This window comes from Schistocerca nitens, chromosome 5 (genome assembly GCF_023898315.1).
Source record: "Schistocerca nitens isolate TAMUIC-IGC-003100 chromosome 5, iqSchNite1.1, whole genome shotgun sequence".
NCBI lineage: Eukaryota > Metazoa > Arthropoda > Insecta > Orthoptera > Acrididae > Schistocerca > Schistocerca nitens.
The window spans coordinates 217,084,263-217,111,606 of NC_064618.1; the positions used below are offsets into that span (position 1 = coordinate 217,084,263).

The window sequence follows — 27,344 nt, forward strand, 5'->3', positions numbered from 1 at the left end:
TGAAGATGACCTTGACTTTTGTAATTACGTAGTAGGTATAGAGGTAGAGGAAACGAAACAGAGTATTACCCAACAAAAAAGTATGTAGTGTACTACGCTTCCCTGGCGAGAAATCGACACAGAAATACCTCCATTACACTGACAGAGCCTATCCACGAAGCGGGAGCTGCCCAGTATTGTCATTACCAATCCACTCGGGAGATACTATATAAATTTTAGTGTTCGAGTCATCTATTACTGGTTTCAAACACTTAAATCGAATGAGCAACGCGTTGGTCCAGCTCTCGCCATTATGCAAGCAGTTATTCGGGTTATTCGCTTGGCAGTGCAGTGCAATGCAGTGCAGTCGTACGGATACAAACGTAAATGGAGGTAAGAAATTCAAATAAATGCTATTGCTCTGTAATACCAGGCCGTGTATTATATTACATCCAACCCAAATGGACGTCGTGAACTGCTTGATACTTAACACTTTATGCCTGAGTATATCAAGTTTACTGGTGATGAAACTCAAGTAAAAACCTTACAGATATCACGAGCAATCCTAAACAAAAAACCGTTAACGGCCACCATTAACTGGCAAAAAGTTACAAAACTAAATGTTCCTATGGAGACTAAACAATATTCTTCAGTTTACAAGACTTGACTTCGTAATGAAACGCAAGGCAAGGGAATATTAAATATACTCTGACAAGTGCAGAAGCCACGGTTTATTTTCACAAGCTGCATACATCGTTCACACAACCTCTTATTCTTAAGGTTTACCTTTCTTTGATAATCACCAGCTTATTTTACTTTGAATCATGAGGATCTGTCTAAAACATTTCGAGACAGTGCTTGCATATCGAAATTAGCGACGGAAAAGAATCCACAGAACATGTAAAATTAACGGTATGCTTTAAATGTTTTCTTGGATTGAGCTATAAATAATTAGCAAAACGTGTCACTAATTTGAACATGTGCATCATTCCCGTCGAGAAATAAGTGATGAAACGATGAACGCATTAAGCTGAGGTAAATTCCTTAGGCGAACCGAATACAATGTCTACGAAGGCCAAGTGTGGTGGAATGGAGAAACATGACGTTTTCTTACATAGTGCAAAAATCAGTGAGACGGGGACAAATAACCCCAGATATACGTGGTAAAACGTATTCATGGCAGTCTTTTGTTTATGATAGGTCTTAACGTTTCGAAGTTGCTAGAAAAACCGTTTACGATGTTTGAAATCTGGTTCTACATTCAATGACACGTAATCGATCAATGGTTAACGACGCTGTTACAAAACCGGAGCTGCCTCCGAGATTGGCAAGAAGAAGAGTGTTAATAGAGATTAGCAAAAACACTGTTAACGGAATTGTATGCGGTTTTGGAAAAGAAACTAAACTACAGTAAACGCCGCCCCAACAGGCCACGAAGACCCAACAGCACCGACCGGCCGCCGTGTCATCCTCAGCCCATAGGCGTCACCGGATGCGGATATGGAGGGGCATGTGGCACACCGTTTCCCCGCCCGTATGTCAGTTTACGAGACTGGAGCCGCTACTTCTCAAACAAGTAGCTTCTCAGTTTGCTTCACAAGGGCTGAGTGCACCCTGCCTGCCAACTGCGCTCGGCACCCATCCAAGCGCTATCCCAGCTCGACAGCGTTTAACTTCGGTAATCTGACTGGAACCGCTGTTACCATGCTCCAAGGTCGTTGGCCTCGGCTAACAAAGAAGCTCAAAATTTGACAGGTGTCTCGAGGGCACATGGATGGACGCTGAGAGCTACTCCAAGACAACAGTGAGTCAGATGCATCCGTTCTGCAAATTGTCATCACAGGGAATAGAACTTCCTGCTATTCGGAATGCGGTAGACAAACATCACGGACACAGTGAATAGCTTCCATATGTCTCTTTGACGAACAGCCAGAGAAGTAAGCCACCTCTTTTTCGTCACAAATTTCGACATACGATCTCGAAAAGTTTCAGACAGTTTCTTATGATTCAAAGTAAATTGAGCGGATGATTTTTCACAGAAAGATAAACCCGAAAGATAACAGATTGTGTGAACGATCTATGAAGGTTATTGAAATAAATCGTGGCTTCCGTGCCTGTCAGAATGAATTTAATCTTACCTTGCGTGCCATTACGAAGTGAAGACTTGTAGGCTGAACAATATTGTTCCTTCTCTGCAGGAACATTGAGTTTTATGACATTTTGAAACTTAAGGGTATCTCAATATCGATTTAAAGAGACTCCTCCACCGACACAGACCAGCAGGTTTATAAACGGCGTCAGAAGTTATTTTTCCTGAAATTACAATGTTTAGCTCGTATCTTACGTTTTATTTGTTTACCATAAAATGTACTTTCCCAATTCACCTTGCACTTCCCTGTAGCAAAGTATACTCACTAAGCCTGGACAGCTTGAAGGCGTCGGCAGTGTTGATAACGTCAACGAACGCCTGCAGCTCGAAGCGGCGGCTGTTAGAGCCGGTGACGTTCTGATTGTGGCTGAGCATCGCGTACTTGAACGCCGTCTGCACCTCGTCCGTCCCCTGCTCGAAGATGGCACCTGGAACGGGAAAATGAATAACGAAATTAAACAACAGGTTTTCTCATATTTGTACAATAGGACAAAAAATTGTGGAGCACCCAGAACACACAGTCGAATTCAATGCAGCTTCATAAACGTACACACGCCACCGGTAGGTATGTAAATGTTAATGGCTGCAATTCTCTCTATCTTGTATAACTGCCACCAGGGTGTATTAGTGTTTAATGTGTTACATGGCCTGGCAAGATGTATGAGAAGCGTGAGCACCATCAGATGCTGCGTGCTTATTGCGAAGGACATGGAGATGGGACGTACTCGTGTGAGACAGTGTTATCAGCACCTGACTGTGGGAGGTGCCACACTGTGGGTATTAGTCTGGTCAGCTGGTCTGACAGTGCTGTATCCAGATTTGTGGAGCATTCAGATGTGACGATGGCCCGATGTTAGACTGGGAACGTGAGTGCAGATATAGTCGTCGTGAAGGTTCTGGTCGACCACGTCTAACTACTGCAAAGAAGGATCGCCGTGCAATGCAACAAGCATATCGTAGCGCCTCTACATACAAACTTGCCATCTGAGAATTGAACTAGCAATTTAGAAATGCGGAAAACAAATCTGGAAACAATTTATTATACTCACCAAAAAGAAACAATAATACAATCTCAAAAAGAACAAACGAATCGATCCCAACTGCGGGTCGACACAAATACAAAATAACAAATAATAATAATAATAATAATAGAAAAGACCCGACTCTTCACCGGGAGCGAACACAAACTATTCTACAACGTCAAGAGGTTCATCGACTATACCAAGAGATCGGCCAGCTAGAAGAAGTGTCTGGTCGTGGCCGCAGCTCTGTATCCTTCAGTGCGGTGCGTCGAACTGCGTTTTGCCGGCAGTGTGCCGCCTTATAAAGCCCATTGGCCGATGTATCTGCCGAAACTATTTGCGATCACGTTAGCGGAGTAGCAAAGTAGTTCCTACGCTAGCTGCGATCTATGGTGAAGCTGTTCTGCAGGCTCCACGAACGTGTGGCGGTCCCTGGCGGCCGTTGGTGGAGACCTGGTGTTGTGTTGTGTTGTCGCCGTCGGTAAGTACACTCCTGGAAATGGAAAAAAGAACACATTGACACCGGTGTGTCAGACCCACCATACTTGCTCCGGACACTGCGAGAGGGCTGTACAAGCAATGATCACACGCACGGCACAGCGGACACACAGGAACCGCGGTGTTGGCCGTCGAATGGCGCTAGCTGCGCAGCATTTGTGCCCCGCCGCCGTCAGTGTCAGCCAGTTTGCCGTGGCATACGGAGCTCCATCACAGTCTTTAACACTGGTAGCATGCCGCGACAGCGTGGACGTGAACCGTATGTGCAGTTGACGGACTTTGAGCGAGGGCGTATAGTGGGCATGCGGGAGGCCGGGTGGACGTACCGCCGTATTGCTCAACACGTGGGGCGTGAGGTTTCCACAGTACATCGATGTTGTCGCCAGTGCTCGGCGGAAGGTGCACGTGCCCGTCGACCTGGGACCGGACCGCAGCGACGCACGGATGCACGCCAAGACCGTAGGATCCTACGCAGTGCCGTAGGGGACCGCACCGCCACTTCCCAGCAAATTAGGGACACTGTTGCTCCTGGGGTATCGGCGAGGACCATTCGCAACCGTCTCCATGAAGCTGGGCTACGGTCCCGCATACCGTTAGGCCGTCTTCCGCTCACGCCCCAACATCGTGCAGCCCGCCTCCAGTGGTGTCGCGACAGGCGTGAATGGAGGGACGAATGGAGACGTGTCGTCTTCAGCGATGAGAGTCGCTTCTGCCTTGGTGCCAATGATGGTCGTATGCGTGTTTGGCGCCGTGCAGGTGAGCGCCACAATCAGGACTGCATACGACCGAGGCACACACGGCCAACACCCGGCATCATGGTGTGGGGAGCGATCTCCTACACTGGCCGTACACCACTGGTGATCGTCGAGGGGACACTGAATAGTGCACGGTACATCCAAACCGTCATCGAACCCATCGTTCTACCATTCCTAGACCGGCAAGGGAACTTGCTGTTCCAACAGGACAATGCACGTCCGCATGTATCCCGTGCCACCCAACGTGCTCTAGAAGGTGTAAGTCAACTACCCTGGCCAGCAAGATCTCCGGATCTGTCCCCCATTGAGCATGTTTGGGACTGGATGCAGCGTCGTCTCACGCGGTCTGCACGTCCAGCACGAACGCTGGTCCAACTGAGGCGCCAGGTGGAAATGGCATGGCAAGCCGTTCCACAGGACTACATCCAGCATCTCTACGATCGTCTCCATGGGAGAATAGCAGCCTGCATTGCTGCGAAAGGTGGATATACACTGTACTAGTGCCGACATTGTGCATGCTCTGTTGCCTGTGTCTATGTGCCTGTGGTTCTGTCAGTGTGATCATGTGATGTATCTGACCCCAGGAATGTGTCAATAAAGTTTCCCCTTCCTGGGACAATGAATTCACGGTGTTCTTATTTCAATTTCCAGGAGTGTATTTGCTTTGACAACACAGACGATGTAGGTTGTCCTGATGAATATACACCCTGTGATGCAGGCATCTCGTGATAGTTGGACGTAAAGTGGGATGCCGATGCAGTAGGCGCTACGATTTCCTAAGTGGGCGGCCACAGCACAGAACAATAATGGATTCCCTGCGTCATTGGACAGAAACTACCAGTCGCTGGATTAGATAAATGCCGTCTTAGCCATAGGCTGCTGCTAACCTATAACATAGACGATTTCGTTTGGTGTGCTGTTGTGATCGAGAAAGGATGAACTACTGATGATTCACGTCGCATTGTGTTTGGTGATGAGTTGTCGTTCTGCACTACCTGGATGACGATTGTCCACGAGCACAACGACAATCTGGAGGGACAGTAGTGTTACTCATGACTTCACAGCGTTGACAGTCATCGGGATGTCGTCAGGTCACAGGGGGTAGTGATTAAGGCAACTCTGAGGGTATAATAGCACGTCACGGATATCGTGCATATTCATATGTTAACTCTCATGTGGCTATATCATGATGCTATTTTTCAACAGAAACATAATCTTGCACGCACGGCACGTAGCTATGTGGCTTGTAAGCTACGAGGAGAAAATGTGTGGATGGAGATTGCCGGGTCTCAGCCAGATGTTCGTGTCCTCATATCATCGCCTCAGAGTTCACTGCAACATCACAACGTACAGTGGCTCCAATGGTTGAAGACCGAGACTACGTCACTTGTTTAGCGTCAGAAACTGAGTGAGAGGAGTTTTAATATCGGTGCAGCTTTTCACAACAACGCTTGAGGGAAACATTATAGCAGAAACATAGAAATATGCTCTAAGTGGTAAGGAAATTTTCGGTAATCTTAAATATACAAGGTTACTGTAAATGACTGAAGCGATTTCACAGATTTTCTGTAGCTATATTGTTTGACAAAATGTCTCAGGGCTTTCCGCGGACATAGAAAAACTCAAAAACCTTTTCTTCTGACATTTTACTGGTACTCCATATTTGACCTCTACTGAATATGCAGACATCGATTTTTTATTTATCGTGTCAGAAGCAAACTAAAAAAAAAACAATATTAGATACATTACTACATACATTATGGTTTATAAATTAAAAAAGTCAAGAATGAAATAAATGATTAGACACAGATTGTGTTGTCAAACATAAGGTAATTTTAATCTATACAGTGGATGCCCAAAAATTTGCAACGTCCAGTGCACTTTGTGTAGCGTTTACGAGGTCCTCCATGGTACGCACAGTTGGAGGTAATGTGCATTGTAGTAGATGTGTTGATGTCTGCGCGGCAGCTCCGCAGTCACACTGGAGAGTCCACCTGGAAGCCCCACCTCTCCAGATTACTCTCAGATCTTGTGACAGAAGAGCGCAGGCGGTTGAGTGATTTCCATGTGGACCATTTCTCTGTGTGGCCTGGGGGAAGAACGTCTTGCGGGATCAGCCACTCCTCTAGATGCTGGCATCTAACCTGCCATCTCTTCTCCCGGTGTTGATGTGGAGTGTCAGCGAGTGGTTCTGTACTGTGAAGGAAGCTTTTTCTAGACACAAGTCTTTGCTGTGCCGGTTGGTGGCCATGTAGTGGGTGGGCTTCGGATGTTAATGCATTCTTCATCTCACTCAGTGCTGCTGTACCTCTTCGGATGTCCGGGGTGGGGGGGGGGGGGCTATGCCGGATAAGCAGTATAGTTTTTCCACAGGTGTGGCTCTTAGACAACCCGTAATGATACGACATGTCTCATTCAGAGCAACATCAACTTTCTTTGTATGTGTAGATCTGCACCATACTGGGCAAGCGTACTCAGCTGCAGAATAGCAGAGGGCTAATGCGGATGTGCGCACTGTGTCTGGCTGTGCTCCCCATGTTGTTCCAGTCAGCTTCCTAACCACATTGTTCCTGGCTGCCACTTTTTGCTTTGTTTTTAAGCAGTGTTCCTTGTATGTAAGAGCACGGTCCAGAGTGACTCCGAGGTATTTTGGAGTCTTACAGTGTTCTAAAGAGGTTCCTTCCCAATCTATCTGCAAGGTTCTACTAGCCTGTCTGTTTCGGAGGTGAAAAGCACAGGTCTGGATCTTAGAAGGATTTGGTTTCAATTGATTGTCACTGTAATAGGCAGTTAATTCTTTCAGAGCATCAGTTAGCTTCCGCTCCACCCTCTCAAAGCTGTGATCTTGTGCTGTGATTGCTCGGTCATCTGCATATATGAAGCTTTGTCTTCCTTCTGGTAACGGCTGGTCATTAGTGTATATATTGAAGAGGGTGGGTGCCAGTACACAGCCCTGTGGCAACCCATTTTTCTGCTGCCTCCATCTGCTTCTTTGTCCTTGATATTCCACAAAATATCTTCGGTTCTGCAGAAGATTTCTAATGAGACAGGTTAGTTTGTTGTCCTTGGTGAGGTTGTATAGCTTCAGCAACAAGAGTCTGTGGTTGACAGTGTCGTAGGCGGCTGAAAGATCTATAAACACCGCTCCTGTTATCTGCCTCTCCTCTATATGCTGTGTCAAATTCAACACCTGTGCTGTGCAGCTCTTCCCTTGTCTGAATTCTGCCTGTTGAGGGATCAGTAATGGTTCTATCATATCTGTAATTCTTTGGAGGATCAACCTTTCCAATACCTTATACAGGTGGATAGGAGGGAGATTGGCCTATAGCTTTTGGGGTCATCTCGGTCTTTCCCTGGTTTATGTATAGCTATAATTTTTGCTTTCCCCCGAGATTTTGGTATCTTGCCGCTCTTGACACAATTATTCATTAGCTCGAGTAGCCAGCACTTTGCGCCTGGACCAAAGTTCTTGATCTGTTCACTTCTTATGTCATCTACCCCTGCTGCTTTTCCGACTTTGCACTTATTTAGAGCTGAGTCGAGCTCATTCAAACTGAATGGTGCAGACAGAGTGTTTCCCTCTTGTTCGGGCTCCCTTTCCAGGGTTCGTCTCCCGATTTTACTGGTATGGTCAGGTTTACCATTTTTCAAAAGCTGGTGTGCGATCTGGTCTGCCTTCACATTTGTATGCGTATTGGGTTGGGAGGGATCATTGTTAAGGTGTCGTAACAATCTCCAGGCCTTTTGACTACTTCTGCTCATCTCACATTCTGTCATCAGTTTAATCCACTGTTCTCTCTTCGCTTCAGAGATTGAGGAGAGAGTATTTGCGCAGCCAGATAAGTCTCCTCGCTATAAAGGTTTTCTTCATATAGTCGATAGTATCCGTCCAGCAGAGCAGCTGTTTCAGGTGTCACACCCTGCAGATACAATGTCCTACACCCTCTTGGAATAGATGCCCAGGAGCAATGTTTGACAGTTTGAACAAAGCTGTCATACTCTTCAGGAACAGGTCGCACAGACTTAATCTCCTTGTCCAGCATCTTAGGAAATTTTTTCCAATCAGCTTTCTTGAAATTGTATCTCCGTTTGAAATTCACCTCCAGTGGCCTTATTGCTGGAAGAACTTGACACAGTAGTGGCCTGTGTTGCGTCTTTGGTATGGGCGAGCACACTGATTTGGAGCAAAGCTGTGTGATGTCTTCACTCACAAAGAGGAGGTCAGGGTTAAATCCACGTTGCCACCTGCCACTGTTGTAGGAAGGGGGTAGCTTGCTGTCATGTATAAGAGACAACTGGCAGGATTCAGCCCAGGAGAGGACTGCCTCCCCATTTTCGTCATCTTCAGAGTATCCCCACAAATGACTATGGCTGTTAAAGTCACCGATTACTACAGACATCATGCTGTTATGGAAGTTCCTGGGTGGTGTGAAGGAAAATGGAGCCGAAGGGGGCTTATACACAGAGGTAACCACGCAGTTAATCAGCTCCACTAAGATGACTTCGATTTTATTTTCTACGGTGCAGTGAGCACTGATTATCTGAAGCCCCGGTCTTACAAATGTAGCACTTCCATACTGAGAGTGCGGTGTTTCTGCAGCTAGTTTCATGCTCGGTATTTTTGGTCGTCTCTGTCGCTCATCTCTATGCGTCTCTTGTATACACAGGACGTCGCATTTTTTGTCGCGGCATAGGTTGGATAACAGATGTTCTTTGTTTGATGATATGCCTTCAATATTTATAGATATGATATTTAACGTTGGCTCTGATAAGGACCGTTTATTTACTCGCATGTTTGTTTGCTTCTGGTGTGAGAGAATCAGCCGTCTAGGTATACCTAGACGCCCAGGGGACGCCCGGATGTGTAAGGCTTAGTTGTCAGGACACACCCTTCGTGGAGGCTTCGATGACCAGCTTCTTCTCACGTTCAGTGCAGCACGTCGACAATAGACTGTTCAAAAGCTCTACTGATGCGAGCTCGTAGTACTGGTAGATTTGATGGTACAGGAAGCATAAACAATCAGTCTTTCACATAACCACACCCTCAAAATTCACAGAGGGTTAGGCCGGGAGAGCGTAAAGTATATGGTACGAATTAATGATCATCGAACCAATCACATCCAGTCCATCTGTTTCTTAAAAAAGACAAGTGTTGTTCTTATCCTATTCCCTTCCACTAGCTGTTCCAACTGTACCGAAAGCTCAAAGCTTCTTTCTCATCGGGAGTCAGCGCTTGTATCAAATGCAAGCGTAAACGCTTAACTTCAGTCCTTTCGTTAAGATCCTTGATAAGTTAAGCTCTCTGCTTGCTCTGTTCGTCGACTTCTCTGAGCTGTAGGCTGACCCCGCTGATTTTGCGTTGGAGGGGCATTCTGAAGCTTTAAACTACGCATTGCATCGCCGAATGCAGTTGGCAGTTGGTGGTTCTTTGTTGAACTCACTCCGCACTCTTACGGCAGAATTCTAAAGTGTGGCTATAACAATAGAAAATTTTTTGAGTTTTTATACATGGGTGTTGAGTTTTGTGACAATGTATCAATTAATGTATCCACAGTGAATTTATGAAGTCGCTTCAATTATTTATAATACGTAACTCACCATAGGCAATTTAATTAAATAAAAATTTATTTATCATGTAGTGTATTTATAACTCAGTTATCATATAATAATTCAGATGCAGAAGAATAATGACAGAATAACTAAACAGTTCCTTGACTTACTAAGCAATTACAAACGCAAAATATTATCCCTAAGAGAAGTAGGAAGTTACATCGAAAACAATAAGAAACAAAACACATGCTTTCAGAACAGAAAGAATGAAGAACTGGAAGAAAGTTGACACAAGAACAAAAGAAACTACATGAGAGAACTACATGAAAGAAGTGTAATCCCGAAGGAAGCTGCTTTGGGTTGCTACTGATTCTGAAATCATTCGAAAATTCCAACCAAACATCAGTAATGAAAAATACTGACTCCTGTAAAGAAAGCAGTGGCTGGAATACGGCTGCGCGCTCTGCAATGCGCACGATATTGTAGATCTCGCAGAATTTTATTCGAGACTCGCAGAATTAATTAATGAAAGTATACAGGCTCGCTCGCAGTCTTTGCCGCGCGGCTACCGCGCGCGGTCTGGGCCGTCTTGCCACAGTCTGTGCTGTTGTCCCCGTCGGAGGTTGGAGTCCTTCCTCGGGCATGGGTGTGAATGTTGTCAGTAGTGTAAGTTAGCTTAAGTTAAAATCAAGTAGTGTGTAGACTTAGGGACCGATAACCACAGCAGTTTGGTCCCATAAGACCACAAACTTCCAAAAATTCTTTTCGCAATCTCTTACCGAACTCTGTTTCTCCATACCAGAATAAATTCTTGAAATTTTGTAAGAACTGATTATAAATCATAAAGAGGCGTAAAGAATCTAGTTAAGCTTCGTTATCTGTTCGGAGAGACGTTCCTTAATGAATCTGCCATTATTAAATTCAGCAACTTGTTGTACTATAAGTAATGGTATCGATAACACTAAAGCCCGTTACACCTTCGTCTCTAGTACAGCTCAACTACCAGAGGTAATGGTATTAGATGGTACTTCTCGATAAGGAACAGAAACAACAGAAACAACAGAACATTGCATCGAGATTCAGCTCACGGATCGCAGCAGACTGCCACTGTATAGGCAATTCTAACTCTGGTCAGTAAATTGGCGCACTGTCAGTACACATACTTGATTTAAATACATAAGAGAATCATGATAAAGTAGTATATTATATCGTATAATCGCTTGACACCAAAGTGCTCAATATGACCCAACGGCAAAGTTGTGTCAGGTGGTGGCTATGGAGACTGGCACGGCTATGCCGAGAGCAGGGATTGCTGGCGACCTGCCCAACAGCCCCGATGAGAGAAGAGATGGCATCCAGGCAGCGAACGCTAGACCCGACACCTGGCTGCTGGCACTTGACGACGGAAGATGCCCTCTGGGTCGACGGCTAGAAGTGCCTTAGTTACACTCTCGAACAACTGGAGCTGTTGCTGGGTCATAAGACATGACAGGCGCTGATGGCTGCTCCAGTGTATGGTGACGGAGCGACGATGCTTCTTCAGACTGCACAGCGATAGACCGCTCCAGAGAGGTGTGCGATTCGATGTCTCTTGCTGGTTGGAAGACCAGTATTTATACCGCGTGGTTATAATTAAAGTGCTGCCGCTCATGGAGGTCCAGTGTGGGCTGTAGTTACCGTACTGAAGAGAAACTTGGGGGATATGCTAATGCGCTAATGCGGAACCGACTGCTCTGTAAGCAAATCGGTTCCATTTGTGGACACCAGCTGCAAATCTGGTGCTGTACGCTGTATGATGGTATGAGATCCACACTGTTATTTGACAACCTGTTATTTGATAAGCTGTAGCGTGAGTGTCGAGCAGAGAGACGTGAGTTATTACTGAAACTGTTTTATATGAACAGCAGCAATTACAGTACTACATTAAGGGAGTATCGCCTACTTAAAGGTCTGAGGGGACGCTCGATGACATTAAATGGTTTACTGAAGATGATAATGAAATCTGAAAACACGCGTGAGAGTTTGGTGTGGCACGTGGAAGAGGAACGCGTCCTACCTATCCAGGTGGGAGCTATTGACAAGGTTTCTGTTGTTATAACTGACCATGCAGCATATGACCCAGGTAGTGCTAGTGCTCTCGCAGTATCACGAGAATTGTTCATCCAAAGCTCAACAGTACGGAAAGGTTTACGGTCTGTATTAGCCATGCAAGATCCAGATGGTGTAGCAAATGAAATATCATCATTCGCACGAACGCTCTGAACTAGCTCTTCGGTTTCTAGCTCGAATCCAATTTGATAACATGTGGCCGTGCAATATTCTACCTAATTCCGATGCACATTTTGCGCTGTAGGATGCAGTGAATACTGTTAGACCCTGTGTAGTGCACGAAGAGCCCTTGCACTGTCTTCCTTTTTGATGAAAATACAGCCAGAGGACCTGTCACATGCATCGTGACGTCTGCACGTTATAGAGACCTCCTTGTATAGCATCTAATTGCTACTTTGGAGAGGCACAACTGAGTGAAAACCACTGATTTCATGCAAGGTTGAATCATAACCCATATCGCTTGCCCACTGATAGATAAACTTAGTGCAACTCTCCACGAACGTATTATCTCAAGTCGTTTTAAGGATACCTGGCCTGCAAGATCACCTGAGCTGAGTCCATGTTGCTTTTGGCTCTGGGGATATACACTCCTGGAAATGGAAAAAAGAACACATTGACACCGGTGTGTCAGACCCACCATACTTGCTCCGGACACTGCGAGAGGGCTGTACAAGCAATGATCACACGCACGGCACAGCGGACACACCAGGAACCGCGGTGTTGGCCGTCGAATGGCGCTAGCTGCGCAGCATTTGTGCACCGCCGCCGTCAGTGTCAGCCAGTTTGCCGTGGCATACGGAGCTCCATCGCAGTCTTTAACACTGGTAGCATGCCGCGACAGCGTGGACGTGAACCGTATGTGCAGTTGACGGACTTTGAGCGAGGGCGTATAGTGGGCATGCGGGAGGCCGGGTGGACGTGCCGTCGAATTGCTCAACACGTGGGGCGTGAGGTCTCCACAGTACATCGATGTTGTCGCCAGTGGTCGGCGGAAGGTGCACGTGCCCGTCGACCTGGGACCAGACCGCAGCAACGCACGGATGCACGCCAAGACCGTAGGATCCTACGCAGTGCCGTAGGGGACCGCACCGCCACTTCCCAGCAAATTAGGGACACTGTTGCTCCTGGGGTATCGGCGAGGACCATTCGCAACCGTCTCCATGAAGCTGGGCTACGGTCCCGCACACCGTTAGGCCGTCTTCCGCTCACGCCCCAACATCGTGCAGCCCGCCTCCAGTGGTGTCGCGAGAGGCGTGAATGGAGGGACGAATGGAGACGTGTCGTCTTCAGCGATGAGAGTCGCTTCTGCCTTGGTGCCAATGATGGTCGTATGCGTGTTTGGCGCCGTGCAGGTGAGCGCCACAATCAGGACTGCATACGACCGAGGCACACAGGGCCAACACCCGGCATCATGGTGTGGGGAGCGATTTCCTATACTGGCCGTACACCACTGGTGATCGTCGAGGGGACACTGAATAGTGCACGGTACATCCAAACCGTCATCGAACCCATCGTTCTACCATTCCTAGACCGGCAAGGGAACTTGCCGTTCCAACAGGACAATGCACGTCCGCATGTATCCCGTGCCACCCAACGTGCTCTAGAAGGTGTAAGTCAACTACCCTGGCCAGCAAGATCTCCGGATCTGTCCCCCATTGAGCATGTTTGGGACTAGATGAAGCGTCGTCTCACGCGGTCTGCACGTCCAGCACGAACGCTGGTCCAACTGAGGCGCCAGGTGGAAATGGCATGGCAAGCCGTTCCACAGGACTACATCCAGCATCTCTACGATCGTCTCCATGGGAGAATAGCAGCCTGCATTGCTGCGAAAGGTGGATATACACTGTACTAGTGCCGACATTGTGCATGCTCTGTTGCCTGTGTCTATGTGCCTGTGGTTCTGTCAGTGTGATCATGTGATGTATCTGACCCCAGGAATGTGTCAATAAAGTTTCCCCTTCGTGGGACAATGAATTCACGGTGTTCTTATTTCAATTTCCAGGAGTGTATAAAAGAACGCGTTTAGGAGGGACACTTTCGGTGACTGCCTGATCTGAAGGCCAGTATAAAGGAACACTTTGTACAGATTCTAACGGAACTACTGAGAGCGTCTGTTGATCACTTCATTTTACAGAAGCAGCAGCTCGTCGACCTCTCCGGTGCTCAAATTAAGAAAACTGTGTATGAGGCAATTAATAATAAAATCAACATAATGCCTTTCTCATTATTTGACCTTTTCTAAAATGTTTCAGATGGCTCTAAGCATTATAGGACTTAACATCTGAGGTCATCAGTGCCTTGACTTAAGAACTACTCAAACCTAACTAACCTTAGGACACCACAAACATCCATGCCCGAGGCAGGATTCGAAACTGCGACCGTAGCAGTAGCGCGATTTCGGACTGAAGCGCCTAGAACGGCTCGGGCACAGTAGCCGACTGACTTTTTCTTCCCACGTAGTATTCCTAATCCATTACTTATGGACACATCTCTGTAAGCCTGAATGCTCATGCTAATGTACCAAGGCGGACGTGATAGTGAAATGCTGTGTCGGCTAACTACTGAAAGGAATGTGATTATGGCAACGGATAGCCTTGTCCGGCCAGCGTTGCTACATTAGTGTAAGAATTGATGTTGTAATTTATCAAGAGATTAAGACAGCATAGCTGGACGGTATCCCTATTTTGTAGAGCTGAATATTCGTGCCATCAACTAAAAAATTGTACTTATAAGTGAAACATGACCTGCAATAGAATCTAGTCAGGAGGTAAAAATGTATTGTCAGTAAATAATAAGAAATAAAGAAACGTGATGAATATAATACATGGATAAGTGACCATTCATTATTTTTTAATATAATTGTGTTACCTATGAATATTAGAGACTGCTGACTCTCTGTTTAACTGGTCTTTCTTATAAACTTTATTTAAAGATAGCATTGCAATGTGCATATTAAATGAATTACAAATAATATTAACAGTAATAATAAATAATAATAATATAATTTGTTCGCTCCAACCCTGTAGGACTAAAGGTCATTAGTTCACTTTTTCTCTCTGGTTCAGTTGCGATACTATTGTCCCTGGTTTGTCCACTACATTCTTGTAACTGCACATGTGAAATGATAGACAATGTTAGTGAAACGTATTTTGAAAAGGAAAGGAATGGAGCCGCGAGGAAAAGAAGACAGAAGATGAAGTAGAGGCTGGGATAGTATTAACTGATTCGCTATTGATGACAGAACATTGTTGAGGATTTCGTGGCCTCCCGTTGTCGTATTGCCTGACGGATTTCGGTTTAGGATCTTCGGACGACGTTTGTTTAGTGATTTTTCTGTCGCTACGTCAGTCACGTTGTCGAGCATTCACATGGATTCAGTCTTGCGCCCCTGCTGTTCAGTCTATACATCGAAGAAGCGGTGCCGGAAACAAAATTTCAAGAGCGGTATTACAATTCAAAAGTGAAAGGATATCAGTGATACGATTAGCTGGTGATATTGCTAACCTCAGTGAAAGTGAAGAAGAATTACAGAATATGTATAATGGAACGAACAGTCTAATGTGTACATAATATACACTCCTGGAAATGGACATTGACACCGGTGTGTCAGACCCACAATACTTGCTCCGGACACTGCGAGAGGGCTGTACAAGCAATGATCACACGCACGGCACAGCGGACACACCAGGAACCGCGGTGTTGGCCGTCGAATGGCGCTAGCTGCGCAGCATTTGTGCACCGCCGCCGTCAGTGTCAGCCAGTTTGCCGTGGCATACGGAGCTCCATCGCAGTCTTTAACACTGGTAGCATGCCGCGACAGCGTGGACGTGAACCGTATGTGCAGTTGACGGACTTTGAGCGAGGGCGTATAGTGGGCATGCGGGAGGCCGGGTGGACGTACCGCCGAATTGCACAACACGTGGGGCGTGAGGTCTCCACAGTACATCGATGTTGTCGCCAGTGGTCGGCGGAAGGTGCACGTGCCCGTCGACCTGGGACCGGACCGCAGCGACGCACGGATGCACGCCAAGACCGTAGGATCCTACGCAGTGCCGTAGGGGACCGCACCGCCACTTCCCAGCAAATTAGGGACACTGTTGCTCCTGGGGTATCGGCGAGGACCATTCGCAACCGTCTCCATGAAGCTGCGCTACGGTCCCGCACACCGTTAGGCCGTCTTCCGCTCACGCCCCAACATCGTGCAGCCCGCCTTCAGTGGTGTCGCGACAGGCGTGAATGGAGGGACGAATGGAGACGTGTCGCCTTCAGCGATGAGAGTCGCTTCTGCCTTGGTGCCAATGATGGTCGTATGCGTGTTTGGCGCCGTGCAGGTGAGCGCCACAATCAGGACTGCATACGACCGAGGCACACAGGGCCAACACCCGGCATCATGGTGTGGGGAGCGATCTCCTACACTGGCCGTACACCACTGGTGATCGTCGAGGGGACACTGAATAGTGCACGGTACATCCAAACCGTCATCGAACCCATCGTTCTACCATTCCTAGACCGGCAAGGGAACTTGCTGTTCCAACAGGACAATGCACGTCCGCATGTATCCCGTGCCACCCAACGTGCTCTAGAAGGTGTAAGTCAACTACCCTGGCCAGCAAGATCTCCGGATCTGTCCCCCATTGAGCATGTTTGGGACTGGATGAAGCGTCGTCTCACGCGGTCTGCACGTCCAGCACGAACGCTGGTCCAACTGAGGCGCCAGGTGGAAAAGGCATGGCAAGCCGTTCCACAGGACTACATCCAGCATCTCTACGATCGTCTCCATGGGAGAATAGCAGCCTGCATTGCTGCGAAAGGTGGATATACACTGTACTAGTGCCGACATTGTGCATGCTCTGTTGCCTGTGTCTATGTGCCTGTGGTTCTGTCAGTGTGATCATGTGATGTATCTGACCCCAGGAATGTGTCAATAAAGTTTCACCTTCCTGGGACAATGAATTCACGGTGTTCTTATTTCAATTTCCAGGAGTGTAGATTGATAGCGTACCAGAAAACGACGAAAGAAAGTAGAAGAAGAAGAAATAAGAGAACTGAGAAGCTTCACTTCGAAACTGGTAATTAGGAGACAGACGAAGTTAAAGAATTCAGAAAGGAGAATAATGCATGATTGGCAAAGCAAGGACATAAAAAGGAGACGATGGCAGGCAAAGAGGGCATTGCTAGCCAAGAGAAGTTAACTGATGACGCGCATAGACCTCAACTGCAGAAACAAATTTCTGAGAGTGTACGTTTGGAGGATACAATTTTATGGTAATGAATATTGGGTAGTGGGTAAACCGTCGCAGAAGAGAATCAAAGCGTTTGATATGTGGTGTTACAGAAGTGTTGGAAATCAGGTAGACTGATAAAATAAATAATGAGGGGTTTCCCGCAGAATCGGCGAAGAAATTTTTCTGGCACAGCTCTGTGCAATGCTGCCCGATAGATTGGTCAGGTATAAAAAGAAACAACTGATTTTTCCTTTCAGTAATCGGGATGACTAAGGATTGGAGAAATTAGTAAATTCTTTAAATTGAAATGAATGATTGTCAAAAGTTACTTTTTATGAGAAAGATTATTATTAAAAGCTTTTTTTAAACGTTTACATGGGACTTGATATAACAATACGACATATGCGCGAGGCTGCTTTTACCTTATACTACAATGCTCAGGCTCCGCCATCGTTCCACCACGACCGGCCCAGCCAACACGATACACCAGACCGCTAGCAACTACTTACTGCTACTAACACACGGTTCCTACTGCAGTCAACACTGCTCTTTGGTCTGAGATTCTCTTATAGCTTACATATCGCAGGCAGCGCGTGAGCAATCCATCGAAATTACATCTGCTCGAGTGCGCTAACAACAAATTCCTTAATCATGGACCTCTTACATAACCCTCCACTGGGGGGGGGGGGGGGGGGGGCAAAAATTTGGCAGTGATGGTGAGTCAATTGGACTTGCCATGAGCAACAAATTTTTCTGTAACCTATATGGTTTACTAAGGCTACAGCACAGAGTATATACATTATTGATAAGTGCAGAACATATTAAGAAAAGACAAAATGTATACGCAATGAGTCCAAAATATATTAACAAATATCATAAAGTGCACACGTACTGTATAACTCTTTAGCAGTTTTACATGAACTAGACATATGAAGGAGTGAAATAAAGTGCACACGCACTGTAGAAGTCTTTAGCATATTGACATGAACTGAATATATTAACAAATGAAATAAAGTGCACACGCACTGTAAAAATCTTTAGCATATTTAGGACAACTGATCATATTAACAAATGAAATTTTCACACGCACCGTATAAGTCTTTGCATTTTTTTTACAAGAACTGAAAGCATTAAAAAAAGAATTAAAGTGCACACGCACTGTAAAAATCTTTACCATATTTAGGACAACTGATCTTATTAACAAATGAAATGAAGTGGACACGCACTGTATATGTCTTTATCATTTTACAAGAATTTAAACGCACTTTATAAGTCTTTACCATTTTACAAGAACTAGGAAAGAAATGGGGAGGATTGCATCATGGTTGTAGCGCAGTAGGCTGGACGTAGCTGCATTGAAAGTCCATATCTTTCTACAGAAGCAAAACACCAAGTGAGACAATCTGAATTTCTCTTCCTTGAAGTATTTATCAGTATAGCCAAGACACTGAAATGTTGTATCAATATTCTATGTTATTATTTTGGTAGTACATTACACTAGTGTATCAACCAACCTGAATAATTATTGGCACTCATTGGCTAGTTATTAAACATTTATGTGCTATGTACGGAGTATTACAAAACATTATTCATAAGTCATCTAATTACAGTAATTATTGGCGTCATAAGTCATCTCATTACAGTAATCATCAGTATTATTCAGAAGTCATCATTCAAAACAAGAGTTATTGCGTGTAGCATCAAGGTGCTAGTGTATATATATATATATATATATATATATATATATATATATATATATATATATATATATATATATATATATGATATCATGCAAGTGACATAAGACATATTTAAAATGTAAGACATTGTAACTGTTACTCAAGATCTACAGTCCAATAATATGTAGATATAATGGATTCAATATATCAGAGAAATTTGGGTTGTATTTAGGACTAGAAGTATATCTTAAACTGGTAGCATTATTTAGTTGTATACTGGTAATAGTTGGGGCTGATAATAAAATTTTTTTGTGCCAGCAATGCATTGTGTTGGGATCGATAATTGCTGGGGCATGAAAATATTTGCTTTTGACTTATTGCTGGAAATAAGGATTAATAATGTCATTCGTCATGAGTCAGCTCCAGCAAGATTATGAAACCAGTAGAGTATATGTGATCACATTCACGAATGATACACACAAATGGGTAAAAAATGCAAGTATTAGAACAGGTTTCACAACTATGTGTTTATAGCATATTAATATCATGAAAAGCTTCTCCTAGAAAAAATACAAAGTGGATTATTGAGCTGAAAGAAGAAATGTATTCATATTATGCTGAAAAGAAGTAAACTTCGAATTAACAGGTAACGAAATGTGTACTTAAGATGTATGTACTCTAGCTGTCTTTCCCAAAACTTTCAGTCATTATACTATGCGACATAAGACATACTGTCAAAAGGAACTGCAGCAAATACTTAAATAACTACATAGCATCTCCTAACTAATACAAAATATATAAACCTCATCATTATCATCATCTGCAAAGAAAAACTTCATTATTCATATTACCATATTCTTCATATATTCACCATTTATTATCATCTGCAAAAAATAGGCACTTCATTATCCATATTCATGTTACCATTTATTTCATACAACTATTCATTATCATTCATTACTTCATGTAGTATAAAGCTTCTTACTTCTAGCATATTTCATCACTATAATTAACATGTGTAGTTCTGTCTGACAGCCTGCATCAATTGCCTCGTATTCTGAAAGAAATATAATTAGTCAAGACTGCTATCATACGATGTGTATAGTATATTCTGGTTAATGCTTGTTAATTCTGATCCATTTACTCTTCACGACAAGATATTGCATTTTCTTTCGTTCATTCCGATGGTAAAATTTCCATTTCACCACCACTGTGGTTTTTTAACTTATTTCTTTTACACGTTATTGCTTTCTGAAAAAGATGAATAACGATTAATACGTTGCATTTAAATCATATCCCCATTAAATAAAAACTTGTTTCTAGTGATATAACTAAGCATACAGCATAGCATGACAGAAAACGCATTATGTCAAAAACATAGAAAGTTTTCGAGTGCAAAAAAATGTACACACAGTATCATAATGTAAGAGCAAAAAATGTGGAATAGTCAAGATGTTGAGATGTCATAAGACAAAATGTCAATGTCAACTGGTGTTTGTTACATCTTAAAGATTTTATAGTGCATAAAGAAAAAAAATCTACTTTCGATAGGAAAACAATCATACATACACAAAAAATGAAAAATGTGCACGGTCTGATGTCTAACGACAAGAAAAGCGACCTACTAACCTTACCTTGCCGGGCATGTGCCGAGAAAAAATATAATCATCATCAGTAAATAGCTACATAAATATAATTGCATAAGTAGTCACATAAATATCAGGAAATGACATTACAGTGTGACAAATCATAAAGTATGCTCATTCAATAAAAGGTTTAATATTGGAGACATGGTGATTGCCTTTGCTTTTTCTGGTTCTCAAAGTTTCGACACGTACTATATTGGGGTGAGGAATGCTGCGAATTCTATATGGACCAGTGTATAGAAGCTCAAATTTACTGCATCTACTCCTTCCTCTGTTGGATAAATAATGCGTGTGTACTAATATCTTCTGTCCAAGGTGAAAGTCACGGCGTGTACAAACCTGTTTTTGCTGTCTCCTCCGGCGCTCTGCGGCACGTTTGATGTTGTTCAGCGCAATGTCAATTATTTCATAGTGGCGTAGTCGACGAGATGTAGCAAAGGATACTAATTCTTTAATTTTGTTGGGTGGTTCAACATTTTTCAGTATAACAGTCGGAGATAGCATAGTAGATTCATTTGGTATGGAGTTAATTACATCCTGGAATGAGAGTATATGTGTATCCCTATCAATATGTTTTTTATGGCAGTATATTCTACATAGTTTACCAATTTCTTTCATTAGTCGTACACAAGGGTTCGAAGAAGCGTGATACTTGGATATATAGATCGGAGAAATGTTTCTAGCTCGTAACATACGGGTCCATATCGCTGATCGAAATTGTGGTCCATTGTCGGAAATTACTTTCAATACATGCCCTACATGAAATAAAAAATGTTTTACAAATGCATTCGAAACAGATTTAGCAGTAGCTTTGCGTAATGGAGTGAAGGTAACAAATTTCGAAGTGAGTTCAACAGCGACAAAGACGTAACAAAAACCTCTATCAGATCTGGGAATCGGACCAAAAGTGTCTACAGCGGCCATGTGTCTCAATTTAACGTGTACAGTTGGATGTAACGGAGGAATATGTGAAGTCGTGTCTGATTTAGCTTTCTGGCAGATTTTACATGACGCTAAAACTCGTCGAACAAGTTTCTCCATGTTCGCAAAATAACAGTTCTGTCTCAGTATAAGAAAACGTTTTCTGGCTCCATAATGTGCGTAACTTAAATGAGTATACCAAATTAATTTGTTAACAAGCTCGTCAGGAATACATAATAACCAGTTGTTGCTGTCAGGGTGAGAGGGCGAAACAGAATGTCATTGCGTACAGTATAATGGTTTCTAATGGCAACATTTTTCTTATCTTTCCAAAGGCGTTTAATTTCTTTCCACAGGTTGTCTTTGCTCTGCTCTTGTGCTATGTCTCGTAATGACGATGAAATGAAATTTTAAAATGCGACTTTTTGAATATACAGGACGCTAGAATTTGCTTGGCAGAAGTTGGTTGCGATGTCTTGCTGATTGTTGCTGAGAGAGCGGGATAGTGCGTATGCTACAATATTTTGTGTACCGGGAATGTGAATAATTGTAAAATTAAATTCGTGTAAATAAAGTTTCCATCTGCTTAACCTGTCGTGTGTAAATTCTGCGGAAAGTAAAAACTGTATAGCTCTATGATCTGTGTAAACGGTCGTATGTCTTCCATAAAGAAAATGCCTAAATCTCGTAAATGCCCATACAACACATAATGTTTCAAGTTCTGTGACAGAATAATTGCGTTCAGCAGGTGACAGAATGCGACTTGCAAAGGCGATGTTTTTAATTACTGAAGTACCGTCTTCTTCAATTTCCTGAAAAATGTGTACGCCCTAAGCGGTGTTAGAACTGTCGGTGGCAATGGAAAAATTTCTAGTAAGATCTGGGTGTGATAAAAGAGGTGCATTCAATAAGGCATGTTTCAGATTAACAAACTCAGAATGTGCTTGGCTATCCCAGGACCAAATAGCATTTTTACCCGTCAGTTGTCATAACCTAGGGGTGTCTACAGCAGAGTAATGAATAAATTTCCGGAAAAAGTTAATTAAACCCAGAAAGCTGCGTAATTGTTTCTTTGTCGTTGGAACAGTAATGTCACGTAAAGCTTGAAGTTTTTCCGGGTCAGGCGCTATGCCTTCTGCTGAAATTACATGTCCAAGAAATTTTATAGAAGTTTTGCCAAAGTGTGATTTGCTAAGATTAACTGTCAGTCCTTGTGCACGAAAAGTTTGCAACAGTTGTTCAAGAATCAGATTGTGTTCAGACCAGTTAGCTTCTGCAATAAGGATGTCGTCTACATATGTTGTGATTCGGTCTTTAAGTTCTGTCGGAAGTATAGTATTCAAACCGCGAATAAATGCTGCTGAAGAAATTGTTAAACCGAACGGTAATTTGCAAAATTGATAACAATCACCAAAACAGAGAAATGCTGTGTACTTTCTGCAGTTCGGATGGATTTCAAATCTAATGTGGAATAAATAGCAGTACCATGAAATTTCTGTAGAAGTTCTTCTAGTGTTTGTGGGCGATCTGTTTAATTAATAATAATGTCATTGATGTGACGCGAATCAAGTACGAGGCGAAGTGATCCATCCTTTTTCTTAACAATATGGAGCTGGTTTATGTACGGACTAACTGCCGGTTCAATAATTCCTTGGTCAAGCAAAGCTTGCAATTCTTTCTTAACTTGTTCTCTGTGAATATATGGAATGGGATAATGTTTGGCTTTAAACGTGTCGTGCTGTTTAACTTGAAATTCATACATAAAACCGGACATAGTACCAGGGACGTTGTCAAAAACTGGAGCTTGCTGTAAAAGAATTTTGCGTAGCTCTGTACGTTCGTCGTCTGTATTTGCACTGCTCTGTTTAACTTTATCAGAAATCATTTGCATAACGTCATAGTCGGCTTCGTCTGGTGTATTGTAGTTGTGAACATACGTATCTGTGAACAATGTGGAATGACAGTCTATGTTATGTGATGCAGAAATGACCTCTGTCCGATTAATTGTTTGTTCTTCTGCAGATAAAGAGTGCTTAAATTCTAATGCCAGTTGTATATTTTCATCCTTTAACATTAAATAGGAATTCTGAAAGTCAATAATTGCGTCTTGTTGTACCAAAAAATTCGTACCTAGAATAACGTCTGTTGTCAGTAAGGGAACAATCCAAAAATTTGAGTGGAACGTATGACCTGCAATACAAAACGATAAGTGTGTCTGTAATTTTACATCCACTCCTTTACCAGATACTGCTCCTTTTACTTTAGTTTTTCCTAATGGTAACGTAGGATAAATATTCTCTTTGTTACATTCGTTGAAGGTTTCTTCATTTATAACTGACATAGGTGATCCAGAATCGATTACTGCTGAAAATGTGGATGATCCAATCTTTACTTCAATAACAGGGTGGGAAATGGTTTTTTGAATAACTGGTTTTTCATGCAAAAGTGTGTCTCGGATGTCGTCAAAAGTAATAACATTTTCGTGAACAAGAGTCTGTGTATCAAAAGTATTGCTTACGTTTCTGGAAGATTCAATCTGTACTGTATCTAGTCAAATTCTATCTGACGCGCTATTTTTTGCCGGAGGATGCTGTGGCATTTCGACTATTTGTACTGTTCTGTTATTTCTTCCTGACGTATTAGGTTCGGGATGATATCTACTGTCTGGTTCATTCATGATAATCTGTTGTTGCGGATGATTCTGCTGTTGGTAAGACCGACTGTTACGCAGAAAACTGTGCTCATTACTTTTACGTCTGTCATGATAATCATTGCTATACGGCGCGTTGCGATAGGAATTAAATGATGTGTCTTCTGTATGTAGTGATTTCCTTGTTGTTGTGCATTACTATTTGGCGGAGCCGACGCTATATGTGTAGGCGGCGAAACATTAAAGCTTGGTTGACCTTGCAGACTACATTGTTGATTAGTTATGCGAACCGACTGGTTTTGTTGATGTTGTGGGGAAAAGCCTCTATTGTTTCCAAACTGCCTTTGCTGTTGCTGATAACTATGAGGATACTGATAATTAAAATTTTGTCTGTTATTAAAGTTTTGGTGGTTGTCATTCCTGGACCGTCTATCACCTTTGTTATTAAAATAGCGTGGCTGATCGTAATTGCCGTATGCTTGTCGGCCTTGGTTATGATGTGAAAAATTTCTGTTTATGAAAGAATAGTCTGAGTGCTGAACATCCAAAAGCTGTAACAGATCTCTAAATGCCGAAATATTTTCTTTCTGCTGTCCTGTTAAAAGAGATACTCTTAATGATCGTGGTAATTTAGAAATACACAATTGGATAAGTGCTGATTCACTGTATGTTGGACCATGTGATCAAAAAATTGCGTGACAGTGGGAAAATTTGAGTTCTCATAATTTGGTAAGCTAATTAACTGATCCTTGATTCCGCGCTGTGTCGCCTTCGACCAATACGCTGACAGAAAAGCATTCTGAAATTCTTCTACCGAATAGCATTGTCTCGCGATCGGTCTCATACGAGTTGCCGGTTCGCCTTCCAAAAAACTGCAAATAAATTCAAGTTTGTGTGTTACGGGCCAGGTTGGCGGAGAGCAAAGCTAAATTGTTGTATCCAATCCAAATGGTGGATCTGTGTTCTGTCATTTTTAAATACCTTAAATTTTCTAACGGGTAGAAAGTGCTTGTAATCAAAATTATCGTCTCTGAATGTCTGAACAGGTTCAGGATTGTATGAGAATCTATTTGTCTGTGTCTGTTCAGATTCTAAGTCACGTACTCTCTGTAAATTACCTAAATTATACTGGCTGTGTGAGTGTGAGAAATGTTCGGAAAGTTGCGTATGCTGTATCGTGTTAGAGGCTGAGACATTTTTCATCTGTCACTTCTTGCTGTAAAGATGACAATTTTCTACGTAATATATTATTGGATGAACCTATCTCGCTGATTGTTTGCTGTATGTTTTGGAATTTAGGTGTCTGATTAAACGAAACTGGTGACGTATCGTCTGATTTGGTGTCATTGTTATTTTCGATAACGTCAATGCGACTGGCCAATTCATCAAATTTTTCAATCAGTGCTTTTTCCAGATCGCCGTTTTTAGTGTCATAAGCATTAATTTGTTTCTGCATTTTACGTGTGGTTTTGTTTAATTTCTTAACGTCTGCTTTAATGGCATCGGGATCCTGTATTAATTCTAACTGTTCAAGTCTGTTGGTCATTGTCTGAAAGTCTACTGTATATTTATTTTCCAAAGTCTGAATATTAGTATCTGTTTTTGTTTTTAGATCGGATATTTCACCATGCATTTCAGTGTTAAACTGTTTGATAGTATTGATTTCGTCTGATACTGTAGCAATGTTGTTGTCTACGTATGTTTTTCCTTTCGTAAATAACTTACGCTTATCTTCCTGTCTCTGTACATTAATTGTTTCCATGACTTGTTTCTTCACTTTGTTTTCTTCCTGTATAAATTTACGGTAACGCGTTTCACTGTTTTGTAAGTGGTGATTAAAACGTTCGTCAATTTGGCTATTCTGTTGGTCAAATTTCGTGTCTACTTTCGCATCTAGTGTGCGTGAAAGTTCTGATGACATTAATTTAAACTCGTCGCGTAACTCTGTTGCGTTTTCAGAACATTGTTTAGCGACTGCACTAATTTCATCTCTAAGTAATTTAGTTGTGGCAGCATGTGTATTGCGTATCTCTTCACTATTATTGCTGGCGCATGCCTTAATTTCCTCACGTAATTGTTTTTTAGTTTCATTACATTGCTCCGCAACGGCTGTAATCTGTCCAGTAAGCTGTTCAATAGAGGTGTCAAGTTTTTCATTAATTTGTTTGAACGACCTGTCATGGTTTTCATTCGACTGTTTGAAACTTTCATTAAGTTGTTTGAAATTGTTGTCTTGTTTTTCATTCGACTGTTTGAGATTTTCATTAAGTTGTTTGTTCGATTCATTGAGTTGTTGTTCGAGACTTTCATTAAGTTGTTGTTTGAGATTTTCATTAAGTTGTTTGTTTGATTCATGAAGTTGTAGCAATAATGCCATAACTTGATCCATGCCAATATTACCTACTCTATTCTCTGTGCTGTTTAATGGCGTACCTGCAATTGTCACGTTTTGTGTAACCATTTGGTCATTCTCTGATTCTTGAAAAGGTTCGCCAATTAAACGTGCACTGTTGGTCACTACACGGGAATCAAATAAATCTGACATATTTTGAGTACATTGTTCACCTTCGTTAGAAACATTTGTCTGTTCACCGTGTAAATTTTTCCAATCATGTGTGTCAAACTGGACAGCGTTCATTGTAACGGATCGTGCCGCGTCATAATTTGCCGTTAAATTAAGTGTGTTTGTTCATCATCTGGATTAAAATAATTACTAGTGATCGGCACGCACTGATTATCTGTCATTAGAGGATTATCACTATTACACTGACTGTCGCTAGTATTATCCGTCAAATTATTCGAGTCAGCTTTTTCACTCATTGCAAACCGCGATGTACTGTTAGCAGTTTTTCGCGGCATTTTCACAAATCAAAGTTAAGCACAAAATGAAACAAAGACAAAGCAAAAATGGAACAAATACAATTACGACAAAGAGCAATAAATTGCCGATGATCTGTGAAAGAAAGAGTGACAAATTATCAAATGCGTTGCGCCAGATGCAAACTTAATTTAATATTAAGTAAATAAGAGCAGATATATAACTGACTACCTCTCAGAAATTCACAAAAATGCGATCCTGACCGGTTGTCGACAGGTGTAACCTCCCCACAATAACATAATATAAATAATATTCACATTTAGTGTAACCTCCCAACAGTAAA

At 42.8% G+C, this 27,344-nt stretch overlaps 1 protein-coding gene across 1 annotated transcript in view; it reads right to left on the reverse strand.

Moving 5' to 3' along the window:
• Positions 1-27,344, reverse strand: part of LOC126259554 (glutamate receptor 1-like) — a 545,373-nt gene that overhangs the window by 318,788 nt on the left and 199,241 nt on the right. The window contains exon 2 of the mRNA XM_049956439.1: positions 2,395-2,556. Within this exon, the coding sequence (XP_049812396.1) occupies positions 2,395-2,556 (162 nt within the window). The remainder of the gene's footprint in view (positions 1-2,394; positions 2,557-27,344) is intronic.